The sequence below is a fragment of the Suncus etruscus genome, chromosome 17 (genome assembly GCF_024139225.1).
Source record: "Suncus etruscus isolate mSunEtr1 chromosome 17, mSunEtr1.pri.cur, whole genome shotgun sequence".
Lineage (NCBI taxonomy): Eukaryota > Metazoa > Chordata > Mammalia > Eulipotyphla > Soricidae > Suncus > Suncus etruscus.
In genome coordinates this window covers 67,130,157-67,142,804 of record NC_064864.1, presented here as the reverse complement: position 1 = coordinate 67,142,804, position 12,648 = coordinate 67,130,157, and the positions used below count along the sequence as shown (strand labels likewise).

Below are 12,648 nucleotides of genomic sequence, written 5' to 3'. Positions count from 1 at the left end.
TGTGCTGGCAACACTGGGGAAGCGAGCCAAGGGTTGAATGGATCTGGAGCTTTGCTGCAGCAGGAAAGAGGCAATTTCTCAAGGGCGCTGGGGCCAAGGGGCTGCATCTCTGAGCCTGGCTGGCAGCATCTGCCCAGGGCAGACCTGGAGGGATAGAGGAAAGAGGGTGTTTGCCTGTGTGTGTGTGTGTGTGTGTGTGTGTGTGTGTGTGTGTGAGAGAGAGAGAGAGAGAGAGAGAGAGAGAGAGAGAGAGAGAGAGAGAGAGAGAGAGAGAGAAAGAGAGAGAGAATGTGTGGGAAGTCTGAGTATTTCAACATGTGTAATTGAAACTTCTGAGTGTGAGTGGGTGTGCAAGTGTGTCTTGTGCATCTGAGTGTGGTAGTTTGAGAGTGTGTGTGTGTGTGTGTGTGTGTGTGTGTGAATGTGTGCCTGCATGGTGGGGGGGAGTTGCCAGCAGCCTGTAATTAAACCCCATATGCCCAGCCCCTCTCAGGATGACATGTCAGTCAGAGCAGGCATTTCTGACAATTTTCTCCTGGTGGTGGGGTACCATACCCTGCGGTACTAAAGAGCCATACCTGTGGTATTGGGGGCACATATATGTGGTCCAGATTCAACCCCAGGCTATGTTATCAGCCATACGCTAGGCAAGTGCCTTCACCTCTATACTATCTCCCCGGCCCCTGTTCATTCAATTATTGCTTGTGCTTTTGCGATGGCCAGGATCATACCCAGAACCTCACAGTGGTCTCTCACTGGGCTGCATTCCCAACCATCTTGCAGGCACCCAACTTTGTGATTTTCTGTTTTCCTAAATCAGGAAACATCCCCCAACCCCTGCTCTTGGGTTATTGTCTCAGTCCGAGCAGGCAGTATGGGAGCAATGATGGGAAAATCTGGTGCGGCATAGCAGAGGGTGCTCCTGAGCACTGCTGCCTCTGTGTTTAGTCCTTACATTCATAAAAAGTCACAAGACACTCAGCTGGCAGGTCAGTATGCACACAGTCTAGTCCTCTGCACTGAGCTCCATGCAATGACCTTTGGACCTTAAAGGCCTCATTCTAGGGGGACTTAAATGTCCCCACCTTATTATGCTGCTACTGGCCAGTGCTCAAGCTGTTCAGTTGTCTGGGGTGAGCATTCTTGGTGCATTGGACCTGCTGGGGTCACCTGGATCACTGGCCTCCTGTAAGCTGGAGGTGAGGGACAGGATCCCTGGTGCTGGAAGGTTTTGGGGAGTTCTGGCCCATGTGGGGCTGTGTTTGTCAATAGGGTGCTCCAAGACACAAGGTCTTGACTGTGAGTGGCTGTGCTGAGGATTCTAGTCTCCTGAGGGTCACGCCTTTAGGGACCATTCCACACAGAGGACTGCTCTGCTCCTCACTTCTCTGCACCCTTGGGTACAGAAACTTAGGGATGCTGATGGGGGAGCCCCATGGAAGATGGGGTTGCTCTCAGCTGGGACTTTCTTCCTGGAGAGAGGTCCAGGGAAGAGTCAGGGCTATGGCACAGGGAAACTGGGCTCTTCTTTGAATTCATATCCAAGTCAGCTCTGCCTTTGGTGCTCCACAACCCTTAAGCTGTGTCACAGAAATGAAGGGGTACAAAGAGGTAAACTGAGTCAGGTGGATGGGAAAAAGTCAAGTCCAAATGCCCTTTCTGTCTTATCACTTTGTGCTTTCAGTTTTTCTTTTTAATTAATTAATTAATTTTTGTTAAACATTTTTTTTTGGGGGGGGGAACAATAGCACAGCGAAAAGAGCATTTGCCTTGCTTGAGGTTGACCTGGGTTCAATCCCTGTCATCATATATGGTCCTCAGGCCTGCCAGGAATGATTTCTGAGCACAGACCTGGAGTAACCCCTGAATACCACTGGGTGTGGACAAAAATCCTTAAAAAAAAAAATTTGATGGGGAGAAGGTTGGAGCACACAGAGCAGTGCTCAGAGGCTACTCTGGATTCTGCTCAATGGTCACTCCGAGCAGTGCTGGGAATCAAACTTGGGTTGGCCATATGCAAGGCAAGTGTCTCACCCCCCTGAACTATCTCTCCAGCTCTAAGTTTTATTTCCGAAAACAAAGCATAGATTCTCCCCTATGTGTCTAAATGGAGATATGGCAGGTGTTGGGTCCATGTTGGGAATCCCAGTGGCCTTAAATTTATTCACAGTATTGAACCAACAGTCTAGGTACATTTCCAGTGCACCCCCAGAAAGTGGATATCAGAAATGAGCAGGAAATAGGGATGGATCTATTTCCCTGCCATTTGGCAGTTAAATTGTACAAATGATGTCATCCCACTGCTTGATTTGTGGCCACGGACAGCCATATATCAGGATCAAATAAATTCTTCTCTTAGGGTCTTTAAATAAGTCTTCTAAGAGCTGCACTCCTGGGCTTGGCTTTGAGATTCTCTTTGTTTACCCAGGAAGCCACCCATGGTATTTCAAAACCATCAGCTCGAAGACTTCAGGCCTCTTTGGGGTCCTGGGCTCCCCAATCCCCCAAAACCATCACTCATGTCTTTATTTCTCCCGATCCCCTGACCCACTCTGTCTTCCTCAGAGCGTTCACCCCACCGGCCCATCCTTCAGGCTGGCCTGCCAGCAAATGCTTCCACCGTGGTTGGCGGCGATGTGGAATTTGTGTGCAAAGTATACAGCGATGCTCAGCCGCACATCCAGTGGATCAAGCATGTGGAGAAAAATGGCAGCAAGTACGGGCCTGATGGGCTACCCTACCTCAAAGTGCTCAAGGTGAGAATTTTCTGGAACCTTTGGGCCCCAGAGTGGGGGGGGGGGGCACATGGACTCTGAGATCCTGACTGACACAAGAGAAGACAATTTTCTTGTTGCCTTGAGGAGCCTGTGGCAAGGAAGTGGGGTGCCAGGTAACCACGCATGGGGAACCTCCGGAATTCACCTGTTTCTCAGCATCAAGGTCCCAGACAAGCCCTTTCTGGCTTAGTGGGATGTTTAGAACTGTTTAGAAGCTCGGGATCTTAACCTTCTCTTCCTTTCAGGTTGCTGAGATGGAGCGAAGGAAGAGCTTCCAACTCTGGGTCCGGGCACATTGTTTATTGTGTTGATAATGATGATGATATGATGATGCTTTTTCCTCCCAATAGGTTGTTCAGTTCGGGTCTTTAAAACCATTTCAAGTTTTCTCTTATTTATTGCACCTTTAAAAAATGTTTTAAGTTATGGTGCCTCAGATTGAACTCTCGGTCTCATATATGTGAGGCAGGCCATGACCCTCGTGCCCCAGCTTATATTTTTACAAGAAACCCTTCTACCATTGAAAGGGAGTTCCCACCACCCCTGAGATCACCATCATCCACAAATGTTGCCACATTCAGGAAATGTTAAACAAGGAAACTGTCTTCTAAGAAAAAAATTTATTTTAGATTTGATTAAATTTTTTTTGAATCACAAAGTGACAGAGATATTTGTAAATGAGTTTCAGGCATACCGTATTCTGTCACCCATCATTTTGCAGGGTTCACTCCCCTCAACTAGTGTGTCCAATCTCCCTCCAACCCCGCGAGCCTGCCTCTGTGGCATGTACTTACTTGGCAATTGTACTGGGGTTCCCTTCCCTAATGTGTCCCCCCAAACTCCTGCCCCAGTACCTACCTTCCTCCTGAAGACCAGTTCTCCTGCTCTTCATTTCTATCATTTGTAAGAATTTGCTATTCCTCTGGGAAGTTCTTTCTATCCCATCTTTGAGGGGGATTGTTCTAAATAGAAGAAAACCATCTTGCCTGGAGTTTATTTTAGGGCCCCACAGGGAAAGTATTGGCCTTTGTGCATTTTTGTATATTATTATTATTATTTTGTATTTTATTAATTACTTTATTTAAATACCATGATTACAAAGTTGTTCATGATTGAATTTCAGTCCATTACCCTTTACCAGTGCACATTTCCCACTACCAATGTCCCTGGTTTCCCTCCTGTCCTCTCCCCTGCCTGCCTATGGGCAGACGTTTTACTTCTCTCCACCAACGCCCTTTCCCTTTTCCATTTTTTTTATATACTAGTTTGCAATAGTATTAATGAAGTATTACCATGTATATCACTTTATTTCCTTTCAGCACCCAGTTTTTGTCCAGTGTGATCGTTTTCTCCCCATCATAGTGCTCCCTTTTCTACCTTCACTGCATCTCCCACTCTTAGTGAAAAACATCGTCCCATGGACAGGGCCTCCGTCCATCATATCTATTGTCTCTGGCTTTTATTATCCTTGGTCCTTTGAGGTTTGCATTGCTGTCAGACAGACACGTACAGCCGGTAACGGTTACACCTGCCCATTGCCTCTTGCCTCTCTTGTGCATAGAAACTCTGAGGGAAGCTCTTTCCAAAGTGCCCTTTTTCAACAGAAGAAACACAGCTCAGCCCCGAACTTAGGCTTTGGGTCTTTTGGCCACTGAGAATGCCCAAGAACCCCATCTGGATACAACCATTCACCCCTCCCCTCTCCTTCCCTCCTCTCCTCCCCTCCCCTCCCTTCTCTCCCTCCCTCCCTCCCTTCTCTCCTCTATTCCCTTCTCCTCTCCTCCACTCCCCTCGCCTTCCCTCCCTCCCTCCTCTCCTCCCCTCTTCTCCCCCACCCATCTTCGACCTCTCCCCTCTTCCCTCCTCTCCCCTTCTCTCCCTTCCCCTCCCCTCCACCCAGGTCATCCCATGATTCCTGATGGACTGATTTTATGCTTCCTAAACCCACAGCCCTCTGTTAAACTCTTCGACCTCACGGAAGTGGTTGTTTTTACTTTACTTTTTTTTTTGGTGGTGTATGGTGGTGGGATCCTAGAGAGCGTCAAATCCTTCCTGGCTGGCATTATATCCTTCTCCTGTGTTTGTTCCAGCACTCGGGGATAAATAGTTCCAATGCAGAAGTGCTGGCTCTGTTCAATGTCACGGAGGCCGACGCTGGGGAGTATATATGTAAGGTCTCCAATTATATAGGGCAGGCCAACCAGTCTGCCTGGCTCACGGTCCTGCCCGAACAAGAAGGTAACAATGCTTTTGGTTTTGTTTGTCTGGTTTTTGTTTTTGTTGTATTTTTCCTCCTCTTCCCTCCCCAAGAAGGCTGGATCTAGAAGCTGAAAAAGACTCAGTGCTTTGGGAGACTGCAGGCAGCTTATAGGCTCACTCTGTGGCCTGGGTATATTCATGATCCTCTTTCTTTGCGGATATTACTGGTCTCCACCCAGCAGCCATGGAAAAATGCCCACCATGTTCAAAGCACTAGCACTGATTTCGTCTCCAGATTGCCCTCTTCTCCCCACCCAGTTTTTGAATTGCTCCTTCTGGTCTGGCTGGTTTGGCCTGCCTGGCCCCCATCATTATGGCATCATTTTCAGTGGTTAAACACACACCTCCACTCCTGTTGAATTGATAGTGTTGTCTTATCAGCAGAATTCACACCTACTTGAGCCCCAAATCTTTAGGAGAAAATATGGGCACACATTTTCTCTGTGTCCTAATGTAGAAAGAGGGGGTTGCTGGCTCCTAGCCTCTGCTCCCTCTAACTTGGAGATTGTACATCTCACCCAATGAATGTACCCCTAGATACTATGAAAGACCACAGGTTGACATGATATTGTAATACTGACATTGAAACCCGAATAGACTTGATTCTTTGTTCCCGAGACCATGTTTCGTCCATTCACATTCAGGGCAGTGGAGGCAAAGGTGATTGGTAATGCCAGAGTAAAATCCACCAGATCTGGGTAGCCAGGATGCCCTTTTTCTGTTTTGGTGCCTATGGGGCCAGGAGGAAGTGCCTATCTGGACGTATACCTTGTGCTGGATTTTCACAGCCATTGAGGTACATGCATTTTTTTGTCTCAAGGTAAAGATCATAACCAGTTGGACCAGAAGCCAACCCAACCTTCAGGTATCTCCTTTTTGGAAAACCTTCCCTAACTCCCAGGGCCAAAAAAGCAATGGCCAAAAGAAATGGATGTGTGGGTCAATTTTTCCATGAGTTGGAAGCTTGCATGTCTAGGTGGTGAGCCGGTGTGGTGACGGGCCTGTGGCGGTGAGCTGCTCAGTGTTGCTCCCTGTCTCTCGGTTGTGGGCTTGGTGAACGGGCTGCAAGTCGGAATGGCCTGCCGGCCAGCACCTGCTGGGCCCCCAGCATGGTGCCCTGTGGTTCCGTGGCCTCCTCCACCATCATTTCTGTGTTGTCTAGCCTGTTCTCTTGCTTCCCTTGTTTTCTAGGCCGCCGGTGTTAATACCACGGACAAAGAAATTGAGGTTCTCTATATTCGGAATGTAACTTTTGAGGATGCTGGGGAGTATACGTGCTTGGCGGGTAATTCTATTGGGATATCCTTTCACTCTGCATGGTTGACAGTTCTGCCAGGTACATACTGCTCTTTCTCTCCATGGTTTTTCCCCTTTTCTGGGTTGATTGCTATAAAATTAACACGGCTTCTGTTCTCAGAAATGGCCCCTTTTATCATGGTATAAAGATTTTTTTTTATTGTTTGAAATTGTCCCTCTCTTTCCCCCGGATATGAAAAAATAAGTTAGTTGTCTTGGAAATTCACTGATCATGAGATCTCAGACTCATATGTTCAAGTGAGATTTTTATTTCCACTGCTAAAAATCTCCAAAAGAAACCTGTATCTCTGATGAGTCATGGTCCAACTTTGCCCATTCCCATTGTGACCCATCAAATAGTTCCAATGACTTTGCAACCTACAAAGTCATTCTGTGCTGGTTTTCAAATACCATTTTTGTGATGGTCCCAGAAGCACTTGGATAAATTTTGCTCCACTTTCCATTGCCAATATGATGGGGGTCCCCCAGGGGAGAAGGTGGTTCTGGAATGGAGGGTGGACAGAAGCAGTGTGTTGACTACCTTGGGAATCGGTGGCTTACTACTGCATGCTGCCATAGAATGAACTCTCGGCTTGCTTTTCTTGCAAAGTGCACTCTGGCTCTGCCATCTTGTGCTGACAAAGAATTAACATTGCTGTGGTCCCTGGTGGCTCCTTATTGCTTCTGCCTGAATTTTACCAGCCTGAATCTGTTTCCATCAAACTAAACCAATCATGCCTCACTATGCCCATGCTTCCGCCTCGTTGTCATTTCATTTGTGAAAATTGCCTTGACTGTGGTTGGCTGGCGTGTGACATTTCACTCCAGTTCTTAATTCCCGTGTGTGTGTGTGTGTGTGTGTGTGTGTGTGTGTGTGTAGGTTGCTTACCTGCATGCTCCTTTTATATCTAGTCCAAAATAAACAAACAAAAAAAATTCCATTATCTCATTTTGTGCTGTGCTGCTAAGAGTGTTAACTATCTTGCAAGAGATTTTCCGATTAAAACATGGAAGCTTTCAGTAATCCTATAGTATCCCCCTTTCCCCTGCCTTTGGTTGTGAATCTGTGCTGTGAGTATTTGCTTGGAAACCATGAAATGCTCTAGTGTTGAGCTTGCTTTTACTTGCAGTTCGGGTTTCTGTCAGTGCCAGAGAGGCACTTCTTAGCCGATTTGCCTGGCAGTACTAGCACCTTAAGTAGGAGCCCAGTGTGAGGAAGACAGCATGTGGGAAGTGACTGCCTGTGGAGGAACCATTTTGGGTTCAAGAGGGAGTGGCGATGATTGAGAATTGACATCAGAACCCAATAATCAGGAAGGAATTAGGCACAATGCCACTTCTGTTTTTTCTCTCTAAGACAAAAGTGGTAGTCATCAGTATAATCAGATGCACAAAATAAAACAAAATAGGAGTTGGGGCCGAAGAGATAGCACAGTGGTAGGCATTTGCCTTGCACACAGACGATTCAGGACGGATGGTGGTTTGAATCCCCACATCCCATATGGTTCTCCATGCCTGCCAGAAGCGGGTTCTGAGCACAGAGCCAGGAGTAAGCCCTGAGTGCCACCCAAAAACAAAACAAAACAAAACAAAACAAAACAAAACAAAACAAAACAAAACAACAATAAAAAAATAGGAGTGATGGGGCCGTAGTGATAGCACAGTGGGAAGGGCATTTGCTTTTCACACAGATGAACCGGGTTCAATCCTCAGCATCCCATATGGTCTCCTGAGCCTGCCAGGAGTAATTTCTGAGTGCAGAGCTAGGATTCGGAACCTTAGCACACTGCCAGGATGGCCCCCTCAAAAAAATTAAGAGTAGTTATTGGTAAAGGAACATGGCAGTATTGAATAATCTGGACTTAAGAATTTTTCATTCTAAAAAAAAAAAAAAAAAGAATTTTTCATTTTAAGCAGTACAGTCCTTCCTGTAAATGGCTTACTCAATGCTGTGCTCAAGAGTAGAAAGGCATTTGGAACTTTTAGGAACTAGCTATGTTAAGGAAATCTGTACTGCATTTCCCATTCCCTATGGGCATGTGCTTACCTGGTGTGGTAAGCCCCATCACAACTTCCTTTTAGAGTACTCTCTCCCCAAGTAAATCACAGGAAACTGTTATTGTCCCAGGATGCACAGAAGTGGCATTATCTTCAGAATCCTGAAGGAGACAGTCCTTTATGTTGTGACTGTGGCTGGCGATCTATTATTAACTATGCCATCCACCTTTGGACCTTGGCAGCAGCCAGCCCATGATTCTTTTCTGGTTGCCCCTGAGAGGAGAAGTAGTAACTACCTGAGTTCTAGGCAGGAAGCCAGCAGCCTTTGACTACTCCCCTTGACTTGGGAGACCTGTAGGGCACGCCCAGTGGCCATGGCTGCTGTAGGAGTGAGATTGCAGGAAGCCCATTGGCCCTGGGAATAGTGGTTGAGTTGACTCTGGTGTCTTTTGTTCTGGTACTCTGCCTGTACCCAGTGTCCTAATTCTGTGGCCTGCTTATCTGTTCCTCCCCGTGACCTGCCATCTAGCTCCCGTAAGAGAGAAGGAGCTCCCTGCCTCCCCTGATTACCTGGAGATAGCCATTTACTGCATAGGGGTCTTCCTCATCACCTGTATGGTGGTGACCGTCATCCTGTGCCGAATGAAGAACACCACCAAGAAGCCTGACTTCAGCAGCCAGCCAGCAGTGCATAAGCTCACCAAGCGCATCCCTCTGCGGAGACAGGTAACAGAAAGTAGATAAAGAGTTTGAAGAAATTTACTCCCTTGCATCTCAGCCAGCTGGTGGGCCCTTCCTTCTATCCCTTACTTGAGCATCACAAGGCCAGGGGGGCAGCCAGGCCTCTAAGTCATCATGTTGTGTGTTTGAGCGTCCAGAGGGAGCAGATGCAGGGAGGCAGTGTCAAGGTGTTAGATAACACAAGCCCAAAGCTCTTTCGACCCAGCCTCCCTCATAATGGATTGATGATGAACCTTTGGAGAGAGGTTCATGCCTTAGTTAGAAAGGGATGGACTCGAGTCTGTTCTCTGCTCCTTCCTCAAAGCTAGTCCCGTGGGCTGTTGAAGGAAACAGGACTCGGTGACACTTGTTTGCAGAATGGAGTGATTTGCTCCTGACATATTACTGTGACTTGCTCATGGATTTGGCTTTGGAGCTAGGTAGTTAGAAGGGAGTGCACATGTAAATGTGAATGTTGTTTTAATATAAATTAAAGAGTTTTAGAGTTAGTGTGGGGATGGTGTTAATGTGGTTAGATGGTGAGGCCTATCTCAGCTGGCTGGCCCAGCTCCTGTAGCTTCCATGGCCTGGCAGGTCTGTAGGTCACATTGTGACAGCAGAAAAATTCATGAAGCAGTCAGATGAAGTTCCAGAGTCAGCCAGCTTTATTTCACCATCCTATCCTAACATATACATTTCCTCACATGGCTTCTATGCTAGCCTTGTACAAGCAGCCACTTCTCTGCTCCTTCTCTGGCTCTCTCTGCCTCTGTCTCCCTTTCAGCTGCTTCTCCAGGCTTCCTTGCTGACTGACTCCCTTTGCTGATGCTACTGCTGCTGCTTCTTTGCTGATGCCGAATCCTTTGCTGACTCTAACTCTCCTTCTTATCGCCTCTCTCCCTTCAGTCAGCCTCCTCTACCCTCCCCTTTCCAGGTGTGGGCAGTTCTGATCATTCAGGTAGGATAAGAATTAAGGGAGGGGATACCCACATGTGAGTATATGGGTTTTTGTGTGAATGTGTGTAGACTTAGGTGTGAGATTGGTGGACTTAGGTGGACTTAGATGTGACTTAGGTGGACTTAAACGTGACTTAGGACTTGTGTGTGCGTGCATATGTGACTTGAGCACGTGTGTGTGGATTTGGGGTGTGTGTAAATGTGAGTGTGTTTTAGCTTGTTGAGGTTTCTGTTGAGTTTCCTTTTTGACACTTTCTCACCCGCCCTGTCCTTTCTGGGCTAAGACAGGTATTTCATTTTAGTTGATGGAATTTATTTTTTTGGGGGGAAGGGGATTCCCAGAGCTTCTATGGTGCTTAGAAATGACCCCAGCAGTTCTTGGTGTACTGGATTAGACAGTTCAATAGGATGTCCCAAGGAGCATTGCTCCTCCTGACTTGATTCTGGGGACCCTAGGATACCCCAAAGGGGTTGAGGGCTTTGCAGTACAGGTGGGTGGTGATATGGTGTCAGGACCCACCTAGGTCCCCCACATACAGGGCTTGTACCCTAGGCCTATACTGTCTCCTCAGCCTTTATTCAGTCAGTTTGGGGGTTGAACGTCCCTATCAAAGTCTGAATCCCCATCCTTGGGGTAGGCTGTGACTCTAGGGGAAAAAGGGAGTTGCCATGCTTCTGGGACAGGGCTCCCCTCAACTCAGCCATGCCAGGAGGGTGAAATGATGTGGGGGCATGTTGGGGAACTCATGGCCCTGTATAGTTCTGGGATTGTCTGGGGAAGCAGCTTTGTCAGGGACTGAGAGGACCCTATTTTCTGGGTCATGGCTATGAGTGGTGGGGACCAGGGGTGCAAAGAGGTGCAGACATTGGCCCAGGAGGCCTGGTGTGATCCTGTTGGGTTTTCCAGTACTTTCTCTAAGCCAGAAATGTCCAGGGGATAAAGTGGAGTTGTGGGTGTCTCATCTGCCTAGAAACCCATCTCCACTCATGGGGTGGGCACATGGCTATGTTGGCATCCCGAGAGATACCCAGGAGACTGGAGCACATGCTTTGCTAGCAGGAGGATCCAAGTTTCATCCCCTCCACTGCATGGTCCCCTGAGCACTGCTGCATGTGGCCCCCAAACCATCGCCCCCCCAAAAAAAACCTGTCCCCTCACCTTGGGCAATGAGTACTGAAGAGATTGCAGGTTGGTTTTTCTCTGCCTTTCATTCACCTGGATTCTGACATGGACTGATTGGAAACAAGAAAAAAATCAAGGACAGCCCAAAATCCTAAGACCTTTGAGAGAACCCAGGACACATGAGCAGGAGGTGACGAGAGAGAGAGAGAGAGAGAGAGAGAGAGAGAGAGAGAGAGAGAGAGAGAGAGAGAGAGAGAGAGAGAGAGAGAGAGAGAGAGAGAGAGAGAGAGAGAGAGAGAGAGAGAGAGAGAGAGAGAGAGAGAGAGAGAGAGAGAGAGGAGAGAGAGAGAGAGAGAGTCTTTGTTCATGTGTTTGTATTTGTATGTATGTATATGGTATGTGTCTCTCTGTGTGTGTATGTGTGTGTCTGTCTGTAGACATGTGTTGCAGGAATGACACTAATTCACACCAGTTTTAGGGGCTGTGCTTTATAATGACCACATATTGAGTTCCCAAAGCTTCGTTTCTAGAAGCTCATTAAACCCCAGTAGCTGCCCCTGCGCCCTCCCACAGCCTCCACCTTCTTCGAAGAGCTGGTTTGATGGGACCAGGAGATGGCAAAGCAGGTGGCTGGGGAGACACTCAGGATTTGCTGATGTTGAGGGAGAAACAAGGGTGGGGCATCTCCCCAATCACTTACCTGTATTTTATTACAGAGAATTGAGTCCTCTCCTCCCTCGTCACTCCCTTCTGTTCCAGCTTGAGTCATTGGAAACATTTTGTTTGGCTGGAGGTGGGGAGCTGAGGCTTCTAGCAGAAGCCCCTGTGTGCTGAGCCACACAGCCTGAGAGTCATTTGTTGGTGGACTGGGGTGCACAAGTAATGGTCATTTTTCAAGAGTGAATAGATTCCTCCCTGCCACAGCCCCCCCTTTCTGCAGGGCCCTCTCTACTGACTCTTTCCCATTTGGCATAAAAAGATGAAACCATTCTCTTGCTCACTTCTTGTCCTGGGTTGTACGTAAAAAAGCTTCACTGAAATCCTCAGAAAGAGATCCCTAGAAAGGGGGCGAGGCAGGCATCTGGGAAGGTCCTCAAACTTTTTTTTTTTTTTTGCGGTTTTTGGGTCACACCTGGCAGTGCTCAGGGGTTATTCCTGGCTCCAGGCTCAGAAATTGCTCCTGGCAGGCACGGGGGACCATATGGGACACGGTATTTGAACCGATGACCTCCTGCATGAAAGGCAAACACCTTACCTCCATGCTATCTCTCTGGCCCCAAAACATTTTCTTTTCTTTTTTTTGGTTTTTCAGGCCACACCCATTTGATGCTCAGGGGTTACTCCTGGCTATGTGCTCAGAAATTGCCATGGCTTGGGGAGACCATATGGGACGCCGGGGGATCGAACCGTGTCCTTCCTTGGCTAGCGCTTGCAAGGCAGATACCTTACCTCTAGCGCCACCTCGCCGGCGGTCCTCAAACTTTTTAAACAGGGGGCCAGTTCACTGTCCTTCAGACT

General features: G+C 47.8%; 1 protein-coding gene across 8 annotated transcripts in view; it reads left to right on the top strand.

Moving 5' to 3' along the window:
• FGFR2 (fibroblast growth factor receptor 2) overlaps positions 1–12,648 on the top strand; it is a 95,704-nt gene that overhangs the window by 58,059 nt on the left and 24,997 nt on the right. For 4 of the 8 annotated variants that reach the window (XM_049764428.1, XM_049764434.1, XM_049764433.1 and 1 more), the window contains 3 exons: positions 2,566–2,756; positions 6,228–6,372; positions 8,860–9,063. In XM_049764428.1, coding sequence (XP_049620385.1) covers positions 2,566–2,756; positions 6,228–6,372; positions 8,860–9,063 — 540 coding nt within the window. Of the gene's footprint in view, positions 1–2,565; positions 2,757–4,867; positions 5,016–6,227; positions 6,373–8,859; positions 9,064–12,648 lie in introns of all 8 variants that reach the window. The other 4 variants (XM_049764429.1, XM_049764435.1, XM_049764432.1 and 1 more) reach the window with 2 other exon arrangements.